General features: G+C 47.5%; 1 protein-coding gene across 5 annotated transcripts in view; it reads right to left on the reverse strand.

Moving 5' to 3' along the window:
• Window positions 1–26,207, reverse strand: part of qkia (QKI, KH domain containing, RNA binding a) — a 49,976-nt gene that overhangs the window by 18,276 nt on the left and 5,493 nt on the right. For all 5 annotated transcript variants that reach the window (XM_068751737.1, XM_068751735.1, XM_068751738.1 and 2 more), the window contains exons 2-4: window positions 13,815–13,957; window positions 7,626–7,742; window positions 3,759–3,902 (exon numbers count right to left, since the gene is read on the reverse strand). In XM_068751737.1, the coding sequence (XP_068607838.1) occupies window positions 3,759–3,902; window positions 7,626–7,742; window positions 13,815–13,957 (404 nt within the window). The remainder of the gene's footprint in view (window positions 1–3,758; window positions 3,903–7,625; window positions 7,743–13,814; window positions 13,958–26,207) is intronic.

Raw genomic sequence — 26,207 nt, forward strand, 5'->3', positions numbered from 1 at the left:
TTGTTCTTGAGAAGAGACAGAAGATAAGCTTCCAGCCACATTTACTACTTTGAAAGAAAATGCATCCTTTATTCCCCCCCCAAAGTGAAACAACTGCCTCAAGTCAGACTGGGCACAAGTGCCTTAAAAAAATTGAAGCACATCTCATAGAAAAAGGTTTCTTCGGGTGTGAGTGCTAAAGGTTACCTAGACAACAGGACAAGACCCCATAGGTGCCCTTTCCCATTTTCTGCCCGTCTATCATTTTTCCATAAGCCCTTCAAACAGCACTGTGACCCGAGGGGACCACTGAGAAATTATTAGATCCACAAAACTGTCCAGCATAGATACCCAACAATAACACACACAGAAGAAAATGTGCATAAATACACAAAGCGCTTATACACAAACGCGTGGGTGGATACAAACGCCACCAGCCTCGCATCTGATGCCCTCCTGTAGTAGGGTAATAAATCTACTGTATACAAGCAATCATACTGAATGACCAGACTGTTGCTCATCACCTACACTTGACAGCATGGACACCTCAAATGCCAAGGAAGGTATTTAAAGGCCTTCAAGCCCAATAGCGCCACCTTAAAAGCCTCTTATCCAAAATGCTCTGAAAACATAAACCCCTTCGCCCCTATTCCAATTCCGCTCCACCCGTACTCTATATGGAATGTTGTGCATTCCTATGCAACGTAACTCCACAAGCAGACACCTGGTGATGCATGCTGCACAGAAGATAAAATAATCACCCGTCGGGAGCAGAGCACACATCTGGATTCAGATTTGTGAGGGTGAAATCCTTTGACATTGTGGCATCCTTGGACGGCGTCTGCTGTAACTCATCTTTAAATAAACGCATCGCGTTGCCATCTAGCTCCACTGATGACAAAAAAAAAAAGGTGGAGTGGAACGGGCCAGCCAGGGTTCATGCATGCAGCCCTACGAGCACTCGAGTGTGGGGGTGACTTAAAGTGCAGCGGGGCTCTGCAGTCAACCCCATCGAAGGTCTTAACCCAGGACTCAAAGGATGAGAGAAGCATTTGAATGGGAGTGTGTGCATGCATGTGGAAGAATTTTTGTGGGCACGTCTATCGGTGTGTGTGTCTGTGTGTGCGCGCGCGCTAGGGCAGGATCAGTGGAGTAAATCCACACTTGAAAGAATAGCTCCATCAAGCTCCCCGACCCATCTCTCTCCTCCTCCTCTTAGCTCGCTTATGTTCCTCCTGCTCCCGGTTCACGGAAAGGTGAAGAGTTCACAGAACTGGGGAGCAAAAGGGTGCTGTAGTGGGCAGAGAGGAACCGCTGTAAAACCCTTAAACCACGGGGGAGGTTATCCAAATGTCAATCAGAGGAAGTAGCAACTCGACAGGATGTAAAACAACTGCTCAACAAACAGAACCGCTGAAATAGAAGAGATTCAAGCAGATAAATGTATCTGTCAAAGTCACAACATCGCGATCAATAATGTTCTATATACAAGAAGAAAAAAAAAACCCTGAATATCTCAACACTGAGTTCCTCTTTGCTGGTTTAATATAGTTTTTACACATCTAAACCTCGTGCGTCAATAATTAGACTTGATTAATTTAACAGCTAAATTATTATAAATCTTTAAACTTGTATTTAAACCCATTTTCAGTCATCATTCCATTCGCCCCCTCTTCTTCAATGACAAGTAAAGCCTGCGCATTGAAAGGAAACAAAAAGCGTGAGCCCATTTTGTGTCCCGTACAGTTTAATAAAGAAGATTTGATGGTGCCAAATGTGGATAAGATGCCCTTCATTATAACAATGCATCCCCTGTGCGTCCACACTTTAATCCAATCGAGTCTAGCATGATGAAGGGCATTACTGCCAGGCAGCCTTTGCCGCCCACCCACTCAAGACATGTGCAGCAAAATGAAAAAATAAAGAGCCCGACGGGATTCGTCGGTTGACAACCGGCTCTCCCAGCAAGCATCCAAGGACAGAATGGCTGGACGTTTATTCTGCTCGACAGAAACTGTGCCACTGACATTTACATTTGCAAAATCCCAGGAACAAAGTCAAACCGCTCAGTGGATTCAGAGTCTGCTAACGTGATCTACAAGAGAAACCTTTGCTTGACCTTTTTGAACGATAAAAAGCTCGAAAATCTAATATTTAAAAGCAAATATTAGCTGATTATATGCTGCATTAATCACCTTGATATTCAGATGGCGTCTGAAAGGGATGGGACAAATTTGCCATTGATATTAAATTAGGTGTGGGAAAAAGGGGAAATATTTTATGCCTCGACAATCAAAGTACTGAAACAAATTAGAAGAAAAACAAGTCATGCCTGTCAAATGGAGGGGTCTTTTTTATTACATTCAAATGAACGAATGCCTTTGCCTGAAGGAAAACGGCCTCTTGTGAATTGGAACGGATCATTAATTGTCTCAATAAAGCTCTTAGTTAAATTAAGGGTATTGTGTAATTTCTTATGAGGTGGATTTCATGAATGCCTCAAAAGAACTTTTTTGTGTTTTTGACAAAATGCAAGCAGACAGAGCTTCTCTTCAACCTGAAACACGGTGTAGTCTCGGCATCGACAGATCGTCTTCGGTGCATCTCGTGCGCTGCAACATGCATCGAGACTTGTGGAAAGGTGGAGAGGCTATATTTGTGGGGAATGTGTTTTAGCTGCCAAGAGCAGTCATCGACTTAGCAGACGCCGAAAGAGCTTTCCGTTGTGCACGAGACTCCACGCGTTTTAACGGTGATTCATCCTGCACCACTCTTTACTCCGGCTTCCAGAGGTGGCTTCACCCTCTAGTTGTGGGCGCATGCATTACCAGGCAAAAATCTTCTGTGCATGCATAGAGGCTGTGGAGATCTGAACGCCGCTGGCTGCACTCGGGAGCAAAAAGGCTGCCTGAGGAAGTGACAGGCGGGCCGAAGAGAGACAAGTAATCCTCAAACAAGAGGACAGGAATTGAAGTGCTTTCCACATTGTCAGGCCGGGCTGAGACGGATGAAGGGGGAGAATCACATCTGACAGGAGACAACCTGGCATGATGGCACCTTGTGTCAGATCTTACATCCATAACCGGTGCAGCTGAGATGAGCCAAACGAAAAGAAACACTAGAACTCAAGAGGTAGAGGTGCAGCCACAATATAGTTAGCCTGCGTTGGCATGTGACCACGTACACACGACCCTTTTCAGGACAGTCTTTGGTTTCCAATCCGGGATGATGTGAATTTAAATGCGACGATTGATTGCTGAGCCTGGTACTGCCCCATTTTCACAGTTGAAGTCCTGAGTTTACACCCGATGGCAAACCTGGGCCTTCGACTGCCCGTCCACCTGGTCAACAGCCAGGGGGGGGGGGCCGATTGTATGCCAGGAAGCAAATATCAGCAGTGACCGGCGGTGGTGCGGAGTGTGAGGAAGTTGGGGCAGACGGGAAGCAGAGATGAAATGTGGCAGCTACGGGAGGCGGGCTGCAGCTCGCCGTGTTTTTCCATTCCGCTAGCGGTGCAGCCAACCTGTTCCCGTGGTCTATATATGGAAGTCAACAGAATGCTAACTGTGGGGTAGCGGGAGCGAGCCATATGTATGCATGTTATCCTGCAGTTTCGAAAAGGAATGTTGAACATGGCAAGGCTTTGCTCAGGATTACCAAATAAGTAAAAAAAAAAAAAACACAGAAAAAAAACGTACTTTGTGTCATCATCCCCAGAAAGTCCGAAGACGTCACCATGAAATAGCTACTGAGACATGCATGTTGCGTTGCGTACTCACAGCAGGCACCAGGAGCTTCTTGACCTCCTCCACTGCTCTCCTCATCTTGATCTCAGCTCTGGCCTGTGAATCTTCCACTGTGATCAAGACGTGAAGGTCTTCATTTAGGTGTTCCCAGTTTGGCTTCCCTCTGTTCTGTTCCTCCTAGAAAAAGAGATGGAAAGAGAATGAGAGTGACGGCGAGCGAGTGTGGCGGTGTGGGTATGTTGGCGTGCCGGTGCGGTAATGCCGCACGTCAGAAGAAGCGGAGGCGAGAACCAGGCATACGAAGAGGGCGATGTCGGCCCCGTGAAGTGCAGCAGCGTGACAGGAGCGGCCCAGTGGGCTGCTGTTTAGCTTTTGGCTTTCAAAGGGCAGCCCTCTTTGCAGAGACAAAGGCGACAGCTCGCCCCGCGGCAGGAAATAGCAGCAAAGGATGGATGGGTGAAAGGATCAGAGATCGGTGCATTTGAATGTTTCTTAATGCCACACCGACTTCAGTCGGAGGATCGTTAGAAGACACGTGGAAGTACCCTCAGAGTGAGTGCAGAAGTGTGCGTCCGACTGTCTATCTGGGTAAGAATTGCTCTGTCTGAGCTGTTACCTCTCCTGAAAGGGCAACTCTAAAGCATTTAGCGGGCACCAAATTGCAGCATTAGCAGTAACCCAAAAGGCAAAATGGGCCATATTTAGAACCTCTCAATAGCCAAGTCATCACTGTTTTATCGGGAACTTTCAGAATTGGTACGGCCGAGGCTAAAGTTGCTAAATTCTGTGCAATGCAAATGCCCCAATCACCCAGTCTCTTTTTTTAGAAAAAGGTATAATGGCTTGTGTACAGACAAATATGGAATAGCCCTACATGCAGATTTGTTTTAAACCATGCTTCTCCATTTAGCATTGCTATTTCCGTCTCACCTCTCCTCGCCGCATTTACCGTCAGCAGCAGCGCCACCAGACTCTCCGAAAAGCTTTTGAGGGTGTATCTCATGTCAACGTACAACCAAAACCCGCTGTTTGAAAGCTGATTTCCCCCCCCCTCCCCCGAAGTGAGGAGTTGAGGTCTAAGTTGTCTGCAGAAGGCATAACCTCAGACGCTCTGATGTGCGGCGCCACATTAAGACATTTGAAACGGTGCAGTGGCAGCATGTGATTCTGCGAGGACAAAAAGGTGAATGCAGAACGGATATGCGGCTCAAAGCGTTTCCGAATCTGCCTCGCCTCAGATAGTCTGCTGCAACCGAGCACGCTCGCCGCCCGCTGCGCGTGCAGGTCTGAGCAGACGTTTGATGAAGGCGTGTTCTTAATCCCCCGCTCGTACAAAACACCACGACTTCAGATCGGCGGGAGCAGGGAGCCACTCTGAGGGCGTGCAATTGCAAACAATGCATTGTGGCGCACTGAGTGTGTCTGTGTGTGTGTGTGTGTGTGTGTGTGTGTGTGTGTGTGTGTGTGTGTGTGTGTGTGGGGGGGGGGGGGGGGGGGGGGTCCATCCAACATGAATTCAATGCACTGAACAGGCACCACAAAGTGAGAGGGGGCACCGACAGGCACACAGCTTACAACCGAGTGCCACCTACCTGCTCTACTCCAGAGACCTGTTGCCATGGCGCTGCTCTTAACACACACACACACAAAAGTTCAATATTCCACTCTCGTATTCCTCTTTTCAACATGGGGGGGGGGGGTTCAGCATTCAGGCCATTATGTCATCATGGTTGCTTGCTTGGGGCTTATTAGCAAACACGGTGAACAGAACTCGACTCTGTATTTTCTGGAGGGGACGCTAACAGAACATGGGGGGCTTCGCCTGAGTGGAAAAACACATGGTGGAATTAAATATAGGGTTAGTGACAGTGTTATCCGGCATGGACTCAAAAAGTAGGTCAATCGCATGTTCCTGGGTGAATGCAGGTCCATCCAAAAACACCCCGAAAGATTCTGATTTGGTTAGATCATACCAAAGGCAAAAAACAAACAAGGGCGCTCGCGCGCACGCGCACACACACACACACGGGCACCAGCATGGCCGCCTGTGAACAAGGTCACAGTGTGCCCTCTGAGATAAAGTGACAGCATGACAAACACGTCAACGGGTGGTGGAGGAGGAGGGCAAGAGAAGAGAGGGGAGGGGAGGGGAGCGGAAAATACCGAGAAGCCCTTGGAATAGAATTGTCCGTACTCGCCAACGTCAAATTCCGTTACGATAACCACACACCAGAGGGGCAATCCATTTTGGTAAAATATGTTGCATGAATAAATAGCACGGCCCCCGCATCGAGAGACAATATCTAAGAATAGAAGGGAGGGGGGGGGGGGGGTCGCCTGACTGACATGGTGCGAACACCTGTTTGCCTGCTGGACTTCATACCTCTCAGCTTTAATGCCTCAGTTCAAAGCACCAACAACAGGATGGATATAGCGTGACTTATTGCTTGATTATTTATATCTATTAATCTAATATTTAAAACTAGAAAAAACATTCATGTATTAATTAAAGTAAAGGCTGGTGGTATTTAACCAGTAAGGTTCCCGTGAGACTTATACAGTGATTAAAAACAACACAGTAGCATTTTTCTCTGTGTGCTTACATTTTTAAAGCAGCTGGAACAGTTAGCAGATGCTCATTTATCTTTCAATAGAAACAGAAAATGTATAATAAAAGAAGCCGTCTCCCGTCTGGCAGCATCTAAAACATTTGCTTAAACAGGGTGGTGGGATCAGTATTCTGTGACACACACGGGAAGAATAAAAGGACTGCAGTCAAAATAATCACCGCAAAATAGAGCGCAGGAAATGATGAAGGGAAATCAGCAACGCTGGGAAAGGGCTGGGGAGGTGTGCGAAAATAGTGGCGAGCACAGAGCTGGCCATCAGACACGTCATCGGGTCGCGTTTGGCTCCAGTGTGGTGCGTCGCATTGTTTTTTTTTTTACCCCTCATCGGTTTCTCTCTTTTCTACTCCATCTGCCTTTCTTCTCCTGCAATTGTTCTTCATTTCTCTCTCTCTCATTGCGGCGCTCCAGCGAGCCGACTCCCTGCCAGGCGGCGCGGCCCAGGAGGGAGCAACCAGCTGAATTATTGAGAGCATAAAAACGCTGCCGCTAATGGATCCTGAATAAACACACTGGCTGAGCTGCTCCTGTGGCTTCCTCTGCTGCCACAGGGCATCAAGCTGGAAATACCGAGGTGGAAAATGCGGCGGCGGGGCGGCGGGGAGCCGCTGGTCCGGGCTTCGTGGCGGGCATGGCTAGAATTATAAGCTTTGGACCTTTTTCCCTCTGATAAAGATAGATCTAACAGCCTATCACAAGAGCTAGACGCCAGCCTCTCTGCCTCTGTCCTCGGTCGCCAGCCCTGGGGGGGGGGGGGGGGTTACGTGCGTTGAAGGCGGCCCGAGGCTGAACTGCGGAATACCGAAACTGACTTAAATGAGATTTTTTTTTCGACAGCATCCTCATTATCCGTCTGTGAAAGTGGAATTTATCAAACAACTTCCATACAAGCAGCGCACAAACAGAAACGCAATGGCGATTCTGCTCAAATTAAGTGCGTGTGTCACTGTTGAGTCACTTCTGGTCCGTTTTCCGGATCCATAATTTATGCTCCCGCACTGAATCGGAACTTGTGTTGTTCTCGGAAGCAGGGGGGGGAAGTTGCTGACAGAAGAGATTTGGGATATTTGGAAGGTCTGGAGAAAATATGTCATGAGTCAGAGCCAACCAAGACGGTTGTTTCCATTGCTGGATTATCTGCTTTGTCTGGACGGTACGGGCGCGCCAATACTGCACTGCTGGTGGGGCGTCTTTGTGTGACAATAGTCCCAGGTTTGTGTCGAGTGGAATCTTAATTCATGCCTAACAGTGGCATCAATAAATAAAAGCGTACCTTCTTCTTGTCCCTCATGGAGCTCTTGCCTCGCACCATGATCTTGCATCCGGTCTCTGCTTCCAACTGTTTGGCAGTCAGTCCCCGAGGGCCAAGGATTCTCCCGACAAAGTTATACTGCAGGGACAGAAAGAAAGAAGCCAGTCAGCAGAGGTTAAGGAGCGACAGAATTCAATTAGGCGTATGTCCTTTACATCCTAATATAGGAGAAATCCCGTTTGCTACATACGACAAGAGCGGGTTCATTTTTAATTTGAGTGTCATTTCCAATCAGTATTTAGCACCGTCTCTGTATTTAGCACCAAAATCTCACTAGAAAATGCACAACAGGGAGTAACAGTGGGTGAAACCAATGGGTAGAAAACAAGCAGAAAATTGAGTGAAGAGGTGCAGCAGGGTGCTCGACACATTTTTCTTACCAAGCCCCCCCCCCCCATTCCCTTTACTGGTGTGTGACTTTCTAGCTTTGTACCAAGAGGAAACGTGTTTACCAAAGTAATCCACCCCACTTGAAATTGGCTTCCAAAGGATAAAGGGAAAATGTGTTAAAATAATCCAGCACAAATGAGCCAAAAATAAAAACAGAGAGACGACGACTCTCAAGTACAGTCGCATCGGTTTAACGTACTTCACTGCACCGAAATACAAAAGGCCATGGGAGAAGCCCCGTGTAGTTAAGGGGGGGGGGGATTACAGATTGGATATGGTGCCGGCGTATTTTCCTGAAACTATGATAAGTAATGCTGATGAGGACAGCTAAACCTCAGGATGTTTGCTTTGTCTTCTTCAGTGGGCTTGCCTGTAGCTTTGGTCTGTCCAACCCACCCAACAAACCCCGAGGGGGGGGGGGGGGGGGGGGTCACAGCACGCAACCACAGGTTGCAAGCATGATGCACAAAACAACCGACTGCCTAAAATGATTCAAGAAAACTGGAGCAGGGCCTCAATGGGTGAGTTCCCAAATAGCCCCCCCCACCCCCCCCTCACAATGCCCAGCAGCTCTGGTTATTATGGTGATGCTGTGTTATAACAGTAGCTTCTGCATAAAGCCGGGACACAACCTAACAGCGTTCTGCGTTCTAAATAGACCTCCAGGCGCGATAACCTGCTTACATCTGATTATTTGTATGTGACAGCTCCCAAAAACAGGACACCGTGAATGTATTCAATCTGTACAATCGATGAATTAATAAAGCGGTAACGATACATCAGGCTCAGCATGGAGCCCGCAGGAAAACCCTGGCATGATACGAAGTGAGTTTAGTATTTGATCGTCTGCCCTCCTGACTCGGAAGCTGATGCTACGCTGCCTCTGACCGCGAAAGGCATCTCCCCGAGACAAACGCGCGACGCTGCATGTGTCGAAGCAACTTGCATTCACACGCAGCATTGAAGGAAGCATTTAAGGAACAATAGAAATCAACCCAATACATTATTGGCCTTCTGAAATGTATGATGCGCTCGGTTCCCCGTGCGCTCTCGCTTCCTGCTCAGCACCGGCCGTTTGACATTCTTTCTGTGGAAGCCACGAGGACGCAGAGACAACGGCAGGCCAAGCGGGTGAGTCGTCTTCGAGCGTGCCTGGAATTCCATTCATCACAGCCCAAAAGGAGAAACAATAGATTGAGTGCTGTGCCAGCTGCTCTTCACCTTCTCAGCACCAACGCACAACGCGAGCTACTTATTCTGCATTCCCTCCCATCACCTCCACGGGCTCCTACAGCTGAGGCCTTCTACACACAAATCATGCCTACGACGCTGTGGCGTTTGATGGCTGGACTTTTCCCACACTTCGTATTCGCAAGGAAATGCGTTTGCCCTCAACAATAGATAATCAAAAAAATAAAAAATAAAAGACAGATTGCATCTTGTTAAATTCTGCTTGATGGCCTCAGGAGGAGAAACCGCAAAAAAGCAATTCTGGGTTTGAACAAAACAGTTGCACAATGAGACGCATGCACATCGACAAGCTCGCTTTAATTTACCCTGGGCTTCGCCAGTGTGTACGTTTTTTTTTTTTTGTCTTTACTGCACTCTCTTCTCATTTACAGCATTCGGGGATTAGAGACGCCGGGACTTTGGTGGACAACTGCTTTCCTCCCGTCTTTGTTTTTGGTCTCATTTTATCTTTTTTTCCACCCAAACAAACACACATGGGTGCATGCAAAGAAACACACATCCAGTGCATACAACTATTGTTAGCGTGCAAACATGGAAAGAGACAGATGTGCACCCTCTTGCACATTCCCATTAAGCCCCCCCTTCAGGACAAGGGCTTACACTGACATTAAAAGGCCTTTGTTTAGCCCCGGTTATCGCTACTCCACAGATGGGTTGCGCCGCAGCACATCTGCGTGCGCGGCCCGCTGTGCGTTTAATGAGTACGAGCGTGTGGAGCGAACTCTCGCAGACGTCCTCGGCGCACAGGACCGGACGGCCACGTTTTCGAGTGCACGCGTTGCCGCTTTGTTTTACGCGTGAACAATTGAGAATCAAGAACAGTTCCGCCAACGAAGCTCAGAGACTCGGGACAATTGTGGCTTTGACGTCGTTTGTTTAGGGCGGCGAGGAGACAGGAAATGAGATCATGCTGAGGGCTCTGGCTGTGTGCGCACAGAGCTTATCGGAGAGCAACGCCGGGACGGGAGGAGAATACCGATCACTTATTAGCCGGCCTTGCTCGGCTTATGGAAATGAGAAACGGTTCGTTCAGTTCGCAAGGTGGAATTCACGGTTATACCGCGCCGTCGTCTCCTCCTCTTCCTCTCAATCACTGGGAAATGGTCCAAGACAACAGCTGACCATTCGTACCAGTAAAACTCCATCCTCTGCCTCATTTCACCACCAAGTAGCGTGTTTGAATCCAAGCAGGCTTCTTTTTCCTCTTTAACTTTCTACAGTTTCTTTATTTTCCTCCTAAATGTGATCTATCACAGCACAAAGAGGAAACACGTTCAATTCCTTGATATTTACAACAACAAAATGTAAACCAATAATGAGCGTTTACCTTATTTTACTTTGGTTTTGTGCCCCCCCCCCCCCCCCCCCACACACACACACACACACACACGAGGGAAGGGAACACAGGTTCCTAACCTACAACAGCTTCCATGCTTGATCAACAGGAGGGACAGCGGCGCTGAGGCAGGGGTGACGGAGGGGAAATTAGACTTAGATTCCATGGGCGACATTTTTTGCCTCAAAGCGCGAGACTTCAAAGCGCTCCAGTCAAAAGATCCAGCATTTAGCGTCTAATCCGTGGCCCCTTTGATAATCCTGTTTGGTTTTATTTTTAGGTTGCAGGCAGGGAAGAAATGGAGAAGAAGGAAGACGGAGAGACTGAAAGAGTCAAGACTGATGTCGTCTGGAAGTTTGGAAGACGAGACAAAGGAAGCAAGGAGAAGTGAACTTTTAGATGCTAAAATAAAATGTGGTCCCTCCCACAACGTACTAAAGGTCCGTGAAATTCAATCGCTCAAGGACGACTTCCGTTTGACAGCACAGAGGAAAATGTCGATGAAATTTCCGGCTAATGTTAGCCATGTGATGCCATCGCACGCGCCCCCCCCCACGCTTCTGACTGCTCCTCTGCCCAATACCAAACCTAACAGAGTTATATCGGTCAAGGCGCTAAAGTCACACGCGCATCATCTGATTATCCATCATGCGTCACCATGGTGAGCTCATACATGATCTGAATTTCAACAGCCCGACCAGTGACAGCCAATCATCCTCAAACAGGTCTGTCCTCAAGAAGGTCGGAGAAGCCCGCACTGTTTATCCTTGTGCCCCCCCCCCCATCTTAACACAAGTTGGTGACTGTAATCCGGTATCCGTTGGATCTGATCTATGAGCACATAAATGCAACAAGGTGACACTAAATCTCTGCCGCAGCCTTTGATGCTGGTGCGGTCAACCCGCTTCCCCCCGTCCTTCGCCGGGCGTTCACCTCTCGGCTTAACGACTGCAGAGGCGGGTGAGAAAGGACCCCGCCGGATCAAGCACGGGCTGGTAATGTCCGACAAATCACCCGAATTAGTGCCGCCACATATAAATAGCATGCACAGCTAACGCTAGTGTACTTCATCAGTATATGGAGAACGCAGTTCAGATTATCTTCCCAATCACCCTCCTCATTAAATCTAACTAGAAAAGAATCTGTTGATTTAATGATCATCCTCAGACATTGTTGGTAGCTGGAGGCATCAAAGCCCTTCATCCCGCCCCTCTACCGGTGTGGGGTGGGGCAGTGTGCTCAGTGTGGACACCCCCATGGGAACACATGTCATGACTTTTCCTCTGCAGGAACTGGATGATTTTACAGCAGTAAAACACGAGTCCAGTTGGCGCTTGTTTTTGTCTTGATTTATCTGGACCTGGATGACTAAGTTACACAGACAATAGAAAAAAAAAAGACCGAAAAGTCCGGGGTCTCAACACGCAGCATCGTCGTCAGTGTCACGTTTCCACCACTGGAGGCAACGCAGACCTCTCGACTACTGGAGCCATTTGACCGGGAAATGGATGCCAAATGTTCCATTTCCTTGTTTTAAATAAAAGTCCAAATCTTTCTTTTTCTTTTGGGTGGAGGGGATTAAAAAGAGGAAATTCGTAAGCACAAAGTCACAGGAAATAAAGCGGCAAGTCCGACTGAAAAGAGATGTCACCTATCCTATCAGATGCACAAAGGTCAGCAGAAGTGACATGCCGAGCCGTCAGTATTGACGGGTGTGTGGGTACGCGTTGGAGAGAAAAGCGGCGCCACAGATAGCATTTAATTGAAGGCTGAAGTTATCAGATAGCCTGCGACTCGGCTGTCAGTCACGATGCAGTCCCCACGCCGACGCTTCACGGCGCTCTGCACCGCTAACGACATCAGGAAATGGCTGGCTTTGAAGATTGGCGGGAGGGCGTGCGGGTCGACAGAGGGGATGTGCAGGCTGGAAAACGCCAACGCGGTTATGAACAGATGTGGGGCGTGCAGGCTAGCGCGTGCACACACACACACACACACACACACGGTCCACGCTGAAGGGAATCGGAGTGGAAGCGTGATGACAGGGCGGGTTACATTCTGGTAGAACTGGCGTGATGCGTCCAGGCGCAGGAAGATGGAATTATCGACCGGTAATACCAGAGCAGGAGACAAAGAAATCCACTATGAGTGTGTGCGACCTCAGCAAAAGGGCAAGGCATGAATCTAGAGCGGGAATCATGTGGATGGGGGGGGGGGGGGGGGCACAGAACAACAATAGCTGCCTTTATAGACCTGCTGCTGATTTCCCTCAGCATCACATCTATATAACATGCGTGCGACACGTTTCTGTCTCCCGCAAATACAATTACCACATTTGGTAGTCGGGGTGTGTGTGTGCGGAACTTAAAACAATGTCTAAGGGAACTCGCTGGCTTTTAAGGTTCACCATGAACGTTTCTACCCGGCTCCACTAAGGTCAGTGAGTCATTTCAGCCACCAGGGGGAAGCCTAATTAAATTGACATAGTAACAGCAAATCACGGCAAGCAAAAACTGCTAATCGGAAAGAAAAAGAATATACGATACTATGGTGAGGAGCATTTGAATTTTCCATGTCTTTGCAGCCGCTAACCGGTTTCAATTTTAGGATTATCCACAACAGTGCAGACATAAATGGAATCGGAATGCCGTGTCTGCCAAGTGAAATGCTCCTTCATATAAATATTAAGAATTCAGCGCAAATGTGGCGTCTAAGATGTCCCCGAAGAATAAGATTCACGGCCACAAATGACTTCTAGAATATGGGCAAACGATTATACTTCATGAATGAGAAAAAGAAAAAGGAGAGCAGGGAACTAAGAGTGGAGTCCACGAGGAAAGCATTAAGGAGTGTGAATGTCGAACAGAGGAATGAGTGAAACAACATGTCCTCGGTGCCGACAGATTGCTGAGCTACCAGCAGCCATCATTCCAGCGATGACACATTAGAAAGACGCACGGCCCGCGGCGATGGGACGGCGTGGGCGTGCGTGTCCACAGACGGACAATTCCAGAGTGTAATGCATCAGATTTAGCCTTTGACAGAAACATTTTGCAGAACAAAGTTCTCAAGTTCAAAAGGGTTTTACCATTTAGAATTACATTGTTAAGACGCCGTTTGCCACAGTGTGGGGGAGCTGCATCAGCACGAGGTGTGTGAACCAAACCACTCACGTCAGGGTACTCTTTGACAGGCACAAACAGTTTTTCCTGCAGGTGGACGATGGGGCCCATGGGCTCCGGCAGCTCCAGGGGGTGTCTCTCCACAAGGCCATTCACTGTGTCGCTGTACATGTCTTTACGCACTCTGTTGATCTCTGAAACACACAGACACGGGCAAGGGTAAGCAACGGAGAACAGAGCAATCAAACATTTACTTTACTTTGTATTTAATACATCACCGTCATATTGATTTTGTCTTCTGGGCAAAGCCTTAATGTCGCAAATAAATCCCTGTTGTGCAGAAAAAAGAGAAAGAACGGTAGAACGCCTCGAGTATTGTTTATTATTTAGATGCAAAAGTGTGTGTGTGTGTGTGTGTGTTTGTTTTCAGAGTATGAATATATTATACTCTAAATGACAGGGATGCTTCGAAATGCCTGTGGGAAATAAAATTTAGCAGACAAATCTTTTTTATTTATTTTTTTATAAACGTGCCTGGGTGCATTTTGGGGTCAATGCCCAGCTCTTCTGGCCAGCACTCCTAGCTAATTAAATCATCTTTGGGACGGCCCTGTTCAGATCTATAGCTTATGATCTGTTAACTGAGATAAAGCTATTGGACCTCGATCTGTCATTCAGACATGACGCTCTGAGAGCTGCAGGTGGGAAGCGTTCATCTTCCTCCATGCCGTGCGTCTGTACAGCACAGTGCATCCGAGTTGCATGCTGGAATCGTCCCATGTTAGCAATAAAGGTTAGTCATCAGTAGAGAAGTGTATGAAAATCTACATTCAACCCCAGCTGGGGAAACCACGCCCAATTCTAAGCCTCAACGGCAATCGAGGTTTAAGTGTGGAATGTGTTGGACCTTTTGTGTAAAATAAAGCGCTGGAATCAGTTTGCGGGGAAATCCCGCTCGGCGTGAAGCGTGTCCTGTATAAAACGGCAGAATGATAAACGTGTGTGAGTGATGGCCTCGTAGAAACTGACAATACGCAGCAACATCTGGCCAGCAGCTGCATGGAAAACACCTGCGGGACAGATCGGATCCGCACAAACGAGCCAGGAGACGCCGCCCAGGGTGATCCCATCCCAAATAACATGACCTCAGTACTCTGGTCCATACACTCACTCCCAGCGCTTCCCGAAGATGAATTCATCCCTGTGGCATCGAGCCGAGAGGAGAGATTGCATCAGCCGTAATTGAGACCAGTGACGTGAAGCCACATGCTGGCTTTATGTAGGGATGGGTTTGAAGCGACACGTCATACAAGGAGGGGGATCAGGCAGGAAGCAACACCGGGAGTCATGGGAATACAAAAAAAAAAGGACATCAAATTCCACTATTTGTTGTGTGTCGAAACAAACCCTCCATTTGAAATTGTAAGTGCTTTAACCACATCATGACAGATTTCATCCCTGACACCGTCACCTTGAATAATTATTTCCACATACTCAGTGTTGATATATTTGACACCGAGCATCACTGCTTAATGGTATTCTATAAAAACTCGGAGCCGTAGTTAAAGCGTCTGTTTCCTGGTGCTTTCCTTAGCAAACTGAGAAGGACTACTGCATTTAACAGACCACCGGCAGCTAAGCATGCGTGCAGGAACCAGCAACGATGCACGGAGACGACTCAAAGTCCTCCTCGCTGGAACACGCCGCAGCTCAGAGCCAGAAAATATACTGCAAGCTATTCCAATCGAAGCACATTCATTCCTTAAATAATGACATAAAATTAAAAGTGCACACGGAACAATGCTGCACCCAACAACTGCCAACATTCACCCACCTCCCAATTTCCTCTCGCTAAAATGCCACATTAACATAAAGGGGCCGTGCTGGGCCGTCAGCGGAGACGTGCGGCATTTGACAACCTCTAATTTCAGTGTGGCTAGTCCGTTCTGAAACGCCGCGCTCGCCTAGAAATTACCCCCTGCCTCGCACAGCCGACAAAATCGTTTGTCTAGCTGTCGACAGCAGCATAACGGTTCTGTGAGAAAGAGGGGGGAAAGGGTGAGGCTGAGGGCCACAATCTTTGGAGCAAACAGACACAAAAGCAAAAGGGAGGCTATTAATTGGGGGAAAGCAAGAGTGGGCGATCAGATGAGAACTTTTCTCGAAGCTTGGCCTCGGATGGCAAATATCTGGAGAATGTATGACCAACGGTTAAATGAGGGGGCAGAAACAGATCCTGAAACTCCTACTTGCCCCCTTTATCCCTCGCTCAGATTAGTTTGTGTCATTCGAAGCCTGACTCAGCAAACCGCACACCGACAGCAGCAGTCTATTTACCTGTGTGTGTGTGTGTGGAGTGGTTTCCACACACACACACACACACACACACACCACAATATCTCTTTTTCGTGCTTTGCCCAGACATCTGTCAGGAAGAGACAGAAATCAATCTGGAGAGTCGTTGGAGGGCAGAGTGGAAGAAAGATGTTTGCAACAGAGACGGGGAACCGAGGTGCTGAGCAAGCAGCGTTCAGTCGCAGTCCAGCCGACGGCCGCTGATCTTTTCCGCCTCAATTTAAGCTAATGCACATTTAATTTTATCCTTCTCTGGTTTCTCTCAACGTCTGCCCTTTCATTCTCAAATTTGCAGGGGGGGGGAAAGTAAATGTCACAGGCTACGGCTGCGGCTGAACGGACGATTCTCCCCATCTTCCTCTGTGATCGGCAATGAAGGGTCAAGGGTCAAGGATCGGTGTGGTGGCAAGATGTCAAAGGTGAAAGTCAATTGGCGTCCTTGAAAGATGCCGTTTAAACCCCCGAGTTATCGCCATGACAAATGATCAAGCGGCATGTACCGAGTCACGGCCGAAAGCTCTACTGAAAGCATGACTGTGCAGAAGCAGCCCCTTTTCAAATCAATGGCAGCCCTTCAAAATAGACCCGCTCAATAACCATTGTCCTCAAAATGTTGCCTCGCCATGCAGATCATGTCCACATGTGTGTGTGTGTGAGAGAGAAAGAGAGATTGAGCAAATGAGTGGGTAATCGGTGTGATTAGTTTAGCCAGAGAAAAGCAGCTTTAAATGACTTGATACACGGAGTTAAGCCGATCATATCTGGCATGCGTTTACTTCTTTCCCGTTTGGACATCCGCGTTCGGCGATTTAAACAGGTGGCGAAAACAAGCGGCTATGATGTGCAGATAAATATAGAAGTAAAAAAATACAGTAGTTGTGTCCAAAAAAACTGCAGCACACAGAGATCCAAAATGTGCCAGAGCCGAGTGAAACAAGCCTTTTCACTTTTAAGCTGTGCACTGAAGAAGTCACAGCGGCTGGGTGCCCGTTGCAAGCGGGAGGATTTGGGCGTTTAATGCATTCCTGCCCTTTATTCATGGCAGAGACAACTTTATCCAAGACGACACTCCACTTCAACAGTTTAGAGGTTTGGCAGGCCAAGCACATGAAAGACGGCGGCTTCTTTTAATGCAGCGAGCAGGAGTCTAGTGTGCATTGGTGTGGGTGACTGAGCCATGAAAACGTATGCATTTCTGAGTCTTATCATCAACTCACAGCTGCCTCTCTCTCCCCCCTCCCTCTTTCTGGGGGGGGGGGGGGGGGGGGAATGTTTCCCTCTGCTTCGGTTGTATTTTTTCTTCCTAATCTTTGATTTGAAAAGTAGGCCTACCCCTGCACAGCCTTTGACGTTCCTGCACAGAGTATTCCAGGGCAGCTAATGAGAATAGTTAGGACATGCATAATTGCGCAGTTCAGTGTTGACGTGGAAAATACCAGGAATGTCTGATCCTTAGTGTTTGCATGGGAAGATTGACGGCCCACATCATGTGACCAGAAGCACCGACGCCTGGCTTGGAGTTTGGCTTCTCCTTTAAAACAAGGGACTATGGTGCAGGAAGTGGATTCCTGCACCGGAGAAGCAGGACTACGTCGGAGAAAAAAAAAAAAAACATTCGGGATGCACAACCTTCAACCTCACTGACGAAATGCCGCGGCTTTGGAAATCACTTCATCAAGCACTCGTTTGAAACAGAACCACCCGAGTGCGTCTGTTAACACGCAAGTGCTCTCCCTGTGGTATCCAAGCAGCCTCTTCCCACCGATTCACAGGAAGCAGAGGAAGAATGAAAAGCATGTCTGTGTTTACCGCCACGGATATTCCAAGAGGAAACTCTGTCTAAGGCCAAAAACCGCTGGGAGACACGTCAATGACTGTTGTCGCGGCAACTTGGTTTTGTCTAGACGTTTGGTGCAGACTGAGCAAAACATCGTGTTGCTTTTCTCTTACGAGTCACACAAACACGAGATGAATTCACTGCCAAAATGTAGAGTGAGAAACAAGTTCTCCGTGGACACTCAATGTGAGTATTACAGACAGACTTAACACTAATGAAAAATAGCATCACCTAAGCCTCATCCGCACTTTTCCTCCACCTTAACATGATATCAGCACAGCTGAAGGGCATAAATGGCTCTAGATGGACATGATACGTCCAGGGGGAGAGATTTAAGTTGTGGACGGGGGTATTCTCTGAAGGCGGGCTGAATGAAAGGCTCCTGCATCCGGCCTTTCATTTACCTGCCACTTAATAAATGAACGGCATAACGAGGTTTCTGGATCCTCCCCTCTGAGCCACAAAAAACAAAACATGCTTACTCATCTCATGGACAAACAGCAAGCCGAGGACTCTTTCAACCAAATTGGGAAAGGACGGTTGATGCATTATAGACCAATAAAATGCTCTCACACACACTTGGAGCAACACAAGTTTCTGAGGCAAGCCCCGTGTAATATTTGTTCTAACAATGCCCAGATAGAATTTTAAGAACATGTCATGTATATATACGAATGCAAGCATTAAACCCACACACAGGGGCTAATGACCTTTTTGTGTGTTTCTAAGCAAGGCTCTCCAGAGAGAGAACTGAGAGCGATATAACGCCCCGCATGCAAGCAGGGGAACAGCCTTAGAGAAAAATCAGCAAAACAAATACGGCAGGAAAGAAGAAGGAAATGGCTCAACGTCGCTTCTCTGCCTTCCTCTATTAGCTGCTGCCACGAGATTCCAAAGGGGATGGAGAAAATCACTGGTTGCTCTCCTTTACACATCAACCCAAGGCCTTCCCTCGACGCTGGTCAAATATATTTCATTTGAAGATAAAAACGCCATCTAAAAATCGAGATTATTCTCACTCTTTTACTTTAGGGGCGGAACACATTTAAGTATAAATCTATAAAAAAAGTATAAAACCCCATTCATGGCAATTTTTATGGAGAATCTCACAAACGCAAATGAATTGTTTTAACTTTCTCCGATCAAATTCAAGGTTCTTATTAAAGCAGAAATCAGAGAGGAGTTTACCACATCCTCTTTCTCCATTCTGACTGAGCCCCTGAGAATGTGTACGCTAAAAGCAAAATGTGTAGGTGTGGCGATGGCCAAGAACACCAATCAGCAAAGCCATTAATCAGAACCGGTGAGCTCATGCAACGTTTTCTGTGGCTGTCGCTGTGACTGCGTACAGTAAGAGGGAGGAACGTGGGAGGGAGGGAGATTTAAGCAGCGAGAGCAATAAAGGAAAAGAAAAGCGACCCACAACACTGGAAAGTAAAGAGCATTTTCTGTACGTAGAGAAAATGCCATTGCAGGCCAACTCGAGTCTGCAAAACTAACGTTACTTCTGACCGTGATTTTTAAACTCCAGCATCAGCGGTGACAGATCAGATCGGGGTTAACCCCAACCTGACGCAGTTCCTCAGGATTAACCCCGTGCCGATTATTCACAACAGCAAAGAGGAAGGCCAAAAGTGGCAAAATAAATACGAAGGAAACATAAAACAAATGGACTCTGCCACAGCCAATCAGTCGCAGTAGATCAAATTGAAGGATAACTAATTTGCATGATGGCCAAAGAAAAGGTTGCAGCGTCTTTTCCCTGCATCACAGCGGGATGAGACCCTGTCTCACTAAAATTAGAACAAGTGATCATCACATTTGATGATGTGTAACTGCTTTATGGGACCGTTTTCTTGTTGGTGGGGGGGGGGGGGCATGCTGTCAGCTCAATGGGCCAGCTCTGTGCACACTGTGGGGTCTATCAGAGTGAGGTGAAACTGGCAGGGCTGGCTCAATACTGAACCATAATGGCTTAGTCTTAATGGTTGTGCCGCAAGGGGCCAACATTCATTACTCTTTGTAATGGGGGGGGGGGCGTACAGTGCGAAACTTGTGGGTGCGTGCACTCTTACACACACACTTAAACTTGGAGGAAGGTAACCCAAGGCAAGAGAACAAAGCAGGCAGCTGTAGCAACCGTTTTCTTTCTTTTCCGCACTCCCATCGATGCAGATCCTCAACTGGGAGCACTGGGGAGCGTTTGAACGGTGATTAAGAGGAAGCGCCATAATACTGAAAATGATTACAAATACAAATACATTCTAGTTCAGCAGAGCACAAACTGGAGTTCCGTGGAGATTCTTCCACCTCCTCTTGGTTGCCGTTTTAAAAGCAGCCAATCTGACGCACAAAGACGCAGCGTCAGGCTCCTGCTGAAATACCAGAGAGGCGTTTTTTACTACTGCCTTTTACCACCTACAGGAGAGCGATATGTAGCGTTAAATTGGAAGCCACCGCAGCACTTATTTAACCGGCCAGCTTTAGGATTGAAGTGTTGAAAGCTGGTTCAACAAATCCTGCTCAAAGGAAAGAAACCTCCCGCATCAGCTGGGCTGCGATCACAATAGCCCTTCGCGTCGCGGACGTCTTCAAATAAACAGAAGCTTTAGCTTTTTCTTGTTGAAGCAGGAAGTGTGATTAAAAGAACGCAATAAGGCGTATGAATAAAGCGGGCTTCGACCCACCGACTGGATAGAACACGTGGAGGTCACTGCAGGGGATCGGCGCAATTATTCTTGAATGAATTAGTCATGAATTGGGACACGCACTGGGATTTTATTGGGGGTGGGGGGACATCGTTTGTGATAATTGGTGAACTAGTTGGACGTCCACTCCCTCCTTTCGTAGCTGGATTTGTGTCGGTGGGGTCCATCGTGCCGTTTGACAGGCAGGCGGGGTGTGATGGAGACTTAGTCTCCTTTGAATAAGAAAATGTTCATGGCATAATGACGAGCAAATATATTATTGATATACTGTGAGCCTGGTAGCTGCTGCAACTAACTCTATTTGCCCCACATATTCATGTAAAATCATCCAAGTTGGATAATATTCAAAAGATTGAAATTAAAACGTTTACTCAACATTGCTTCACAGAGCTCTGGAGCTGAAAGTCCAACTTTAAAAAAAAAAAAATTCTACTTTCCAGAACGATGCCATTTTAATTTACTTGAAGCTTACTTGTGGGGGAAATGAACGTATCTATCTTAATATATAACACTTAAAAGAACTCAATCTCTTTTCACTGACTGGATTATTACATAAAGCAGGTTCATTTTATGGGTAGATATTTCCACTCTATGAACTTCAAGGCTTTCCATTTTCTGTCTCGGGTTGTCGATTGAAAATATATGGAAAAAATATTAAATAGCAGATTTCTTTGTCTGCAAGGTTTTTTTATAAACATTAACAGGATATTACTGCCAGGGATTTTAGTTCTGAAGCATTAGTTAACAAAATCTACTCAAGTCACATAACTTGTAGAGTTAATAAAGCTAAATTAATACTAAACAGGATGTTTTTATTGATGTGATCAATGTCAGACATTTCACATCCACCATCTACATGGGCGGATGTTGCAGAGCGTCTCGGTTTGGTGGTCGAGATCTGAGAAGGGATACTCAGCTACGGAGGGAGCGGTTGCAGAAAACCACAGTTTGCAAGGAAACATTTCTTCTGCATCTCGAGGGAACTTAAGTCACAAACTTTACCTGCAAAAAAGAAAAAGGAAAAATGAAAGCAGTGTTCTCTCCCTCTACCTTTGTTCTAAGGACACACCAACAGCGTATCCAGCAGAACTTTCATCCACGAGGCCACGAGCTAACTTCGGCAAACACACATCTTTCTGCACCATCACAGGAATACGCACACACCACAATGATGCAGGGGGATGCTGCGTAAAACGAAGCGCAGGATGCACGCTGTGAGCCCGACAATACAAGATAAGAGATGGAAGGAATAACAGGATGCATGTTAATAGGGGTGTACGTCTGTGGATTGGAAGAGCAGTCGTCAGCCCCATTTTGTTTTGGCCTGCCGCTGCTTTACAACCATTTCCTCTGGTCTATGAATGGAGAATCTATTTTCCTTGCTCTACCAACAGAAAAGATGGTAGAGCAAAGTAATTCCAGTCAGAATTACTGCCTGTAAACTTGGACTTCAGACCACCGATCAGACGTCCTCCAGTTCTGGGCGATATTAATCTATTGTACACATCTTAACTTGGCCTACACAATCACACAGCTGCCCCGCACGTCATGCCACAATGTCAGGAAACGGCCGGCTGTCAGGAGAGGAAGCAAACAAGAAAAGGACGAGGAAGGAAAGGCTCCAGCTCGGCAGTGTGGCCGGAGAAGATAAGGTCCCCGAAGTTCCTGTCTCCACCCTTACGAGCCAAGGAGAGCACAGCGCTCAGCTCACAAACCATCTGGTCCAAGTTCACAGGAGGGCACGAGTGCCCTTTGGTGGGATTATCAAGCATACCAACAGAAACGCGGATGGAACAATGGCAGCGGTCGGGTGGGCCGTTTCCATCAGCTAAACACAAGAGAAGAAGTATAAGTTCTACAGCAGTGAGACTTCAGTGGTTCTGGAGAGAAACAGATGGGAGCAGCGGGAGCCTGCCAGAAGAGCAGTATCCAGAATGTCAGAGATGCTTTATGTTAGAGGCGTTCAGCAGGTGGCGAGGAGACGGGATGATGGACCGCCTCATCAGTTTCTCTTTTTAGAAACTCAATCACAAGGCTGAAAGTTGATTTAAACTACCGTAAATGGAATTGAACGGAAATGGGTGTGTGCCCAGCCCAATTTTGCTACTGATACAATCTTTGCTTTAATACACGCTTCAGTTGAGTTTATCAAAACCATTAAAAAAAGAAAACCTTGTTGTAATCCAATGCAATCTAATACAACAGCCTTGCAATAGCTTCTACCTTTTAGGGAACGATCATATTCAGCTGTTGGTAAGACTTTGCCAGAGAGGCATCGATTCAACTCGACGGATGCTTCACATTTGTACTGCTTGTGTTCTTAATTCATTGAACTCTGTCCAGCCGTTTTGGAGCAGATGCAGAAAGATCGTATCCCGTTATCGCCCCATGCCCCCCCCCTCAGGTGGAAGCGAGGAATAGCAAGGCAAAGCGACCTCAGTGTCATCTCTTATCAATAAATAGCTATTGGTAGCTAATAGCTACGTCTGGCTAAGATAGGGCCTAACCAACCTAAATGAAATTCACACCTTGTGAAACATGAAGTGATGTATTTTGTGTGTGTGTGCGTGTGCGTGGACGTGTGAGACCATCCGGCAGCAGGCCTGCTGGGGCTTGTAGCAACCATGTGAAGTTAAACTCCAACAGACAGAAGACAGACTAATCACAGCTGCAGCGTTGTTGTGTCTACGCGACGGCTCGCCGTGCTCATTTATCAGGACCGGAATCTTCCCACTTCCAACAGCTTGTTCTGTAAAATACAAATAAATGCATACAAGACATGTGCGACACGTCTGGAAGGGCGCGTTGCGTCGCCGGGACGTCAGCGTAGTGGAGTATTCCAGGACAGATCGACAGCGAGTGTAATTGCAAGTAAAAGTGGTACATCCAGGTTGTCCATTAACATCAAACAGACCCGTCAATCTCTGAGAGATTCAGAAGAGTTCTTTGGGTCTGACGCACTTCCACATGTTAAGATTGACAGCAACAAGACTCTGTAAAGACCCCCCCCCCATGGCCTACGCCTTTCTGTCTGAAGAGCGACAGATCTGCACTTTTGCTGAGTGTTTGGTCTGGTTGACTGGTCCTGGAGATCATCCATGTGATCCGTTTCGTCTGCCACGTCGTGCTGAATGTTCCATTTAGAGAATTTATTTTAAAACAATCGGGTCAGAGGTTCTCTGACAACCCGTTCATTGCGTGGTAAAGGGAGGAGAGAGGGGCACGGAATCAGCCGTCGTTAACAAGTCCTCCAGTCTGCTTAAATCCTTAAACATCTGCCTCGACGGTGGGAGGAATTAAAAAGATAAGCCGGTGCATAGACACGCACAATTCCATCCAGCGGGAGCGGGCATGTTGTTCCGTGCCGACCAACATTTTGAGCCCGGGGGGGGGGCGATCAAAGAGAGAGCCAAGCACATACCGGGGGTCCTGAGCACACAGACAGTGGGAGCTGAGCTGATGCAAAGCGACAGACCACGGAGCGGGCCCTTAATGTCACCGCTGGTCCTCCCATGAAAGAGGCAATGTAGCCCCAAGGCTGGGGTTTTGCCACACATACTCACATACGAGTAGAGAACGAAGCCGAGGGAAACTACAAAGAAGAAAGGACGAAGACGAGGGGGGGGGTGACTGTTTCTGAAGTTATACTAAAATAAACAGGTAAAAAAAAAGGAAGGACTGAGAAGGAGGAGTTGATGCTCCCTGGGGGGGGGGGGGGGAAGCGGATACTCCTTTGGAAAACATGACGACAATGACAGAAGAGAATATGGAATAAACAGATGAGAGGGCATGTTTAAGATGGCAAGGAAGTAGTCAACTGTGTGTGTGTGTGTGTGTGTGTGTGTGTTTGTACACACCGGGGGAGAAGCATTACACCCATGGTGATGAGGAAGAGAGGTGAGGATATAACGGAGGTCCGGTTCATCAAAAGTGTCAGACGCTCAATAAAAATAAGGCTGCCGGACGAGTTCCCTTCAGAAACACCTTCAACTCCTGCCAGACAATTACTCTCCAGGAAAGCAGAACGAGGAAGGACAGACGGATTAGAAGGGACAGAGCGAGCGAGACAAGTCCATCCCCTGGAAGACAGTTGTTCACCTCAATGTGTCAACGGCATCTCTTCTGAAGTCAGAGGCGCAACCAGAGGTCAAGACCCGCTGATCAGAATTAAAGCCATGGGGGAGGGGGGATAAAGGTCAAGTAATTTATTTTCTGTATATTATTGCTGCCCCAACGACAAACCCTTATAAACCCTGTAGTCTTGTTTTGCAGAGTCATCAGTATGCGCCACATCCCCCGCTATTGTATTGATCCTCGAGGAGGCGAGTAGACGTGTGTGACGTGTTGGTAAGTGTTAAGCGTCTTAACATTCCCCTGTTCATATGAAAAGAAGCTTTACTATACGAGCGGCTCATTGCTCAGCAGCGCAGACAACAGAGCATGCAGTACTGAAGTACAGTAGTAGTAGTAGTACTGACAATGAAACTAGTGATAAATGCAAACGTACAATTACATTGCCATGTACTGGGTTGATTTCAAAGACGTACTTTTGTCCAGATTACCATGGGGACGTGGTCAGAATGACCCAGTGTGTCCCTCTGGCTCATTAAAGCACAAAAAGCCATTGTGCGTCAATTACTGGGGGGGGGGGGGGGGGGGGGTGACAGGGAGCAGGGGAAGGGGGTTAGAGGCCTTCCTCATGACCAACAAGATGACCTCATTCACCGCACATAGGCATCTTCTGTCTCCATCAACTGAGGGGGGGGGGGGGATCTTAGTAATACTGATGCTAAGATGACTGTCGACTCCGACCGAGATGGATTGAATATTCTCTACTTCAAAAAACGAATCTAAGTGAAGGAAATGTTAGCGACTCTCCGCACTGACTTCTTTTCTTTTTTATCCTCTCCGTTTGGAGAAACTCCTCCAAGGCGGATGTTTAACACGTGCTCGAGATTTTCACACCACATCAATTTCTCTGAAAGCAAGATCGTGGAAACCCTAAAGGGGCGACGGCGTCCAACAACAGCACAGTGAAAAATCTTTGCGAGACATCATCTGCTTTCAGGAAACAAAGGCGGTCGCACAATGGCTGCCCAAGGTAAACTGGAAACAAAGCACGATTGACAATCCGAAGCCGTAAATGCGATAGCAGTTCTTTCCAAACCATTTCTGCAAGCGCACATGCGGCGGAGACTGGCAACGCCGGGTTATTGAATTACTGATGCTATTAGTAATTAGTGGAACGGTGCCTGCTAGTGCAAGCTCAAGATAAACGACGCATTCAACGCTCCTGGATGTTAACGGCGAAGCGGGCGTTTCTTTCGCCTCGAACGTGGATGCTACTCACATTAAACGGAGCTAAAACACGAGATGAGTGTGCGAGGAAAACAAAACGCCAGGCCGGGGGGGGGGGTCAAGTGTTCCGACTGTGCTCCGGTGACATTCCTCAGCCGGCTGCCAGGTCGACATTCCTTCTCAGAAAGGAATCTGAGTGCAGAGGGGCGAGGGCGTAGGAGAGGAACAGAGGAGGCATTCACTTCA

Source organism: Brachionichthys hirsutus, chromosome 18 (genome assembly GCF_040956055.1).
Source record: "Brachionichthys hirsutus isolate HB-005 chromosome 18, CSIRO-AGI_Bhir_v1, whole genome shotgun sequence".
Taxonomy (NCBI): Eukaryota; Metazoa; Chordata; class Actinopteri; order Lophiiformes; family Brachionichthyidae; genus Brachionichthys; species Brachionichthys hirsutus.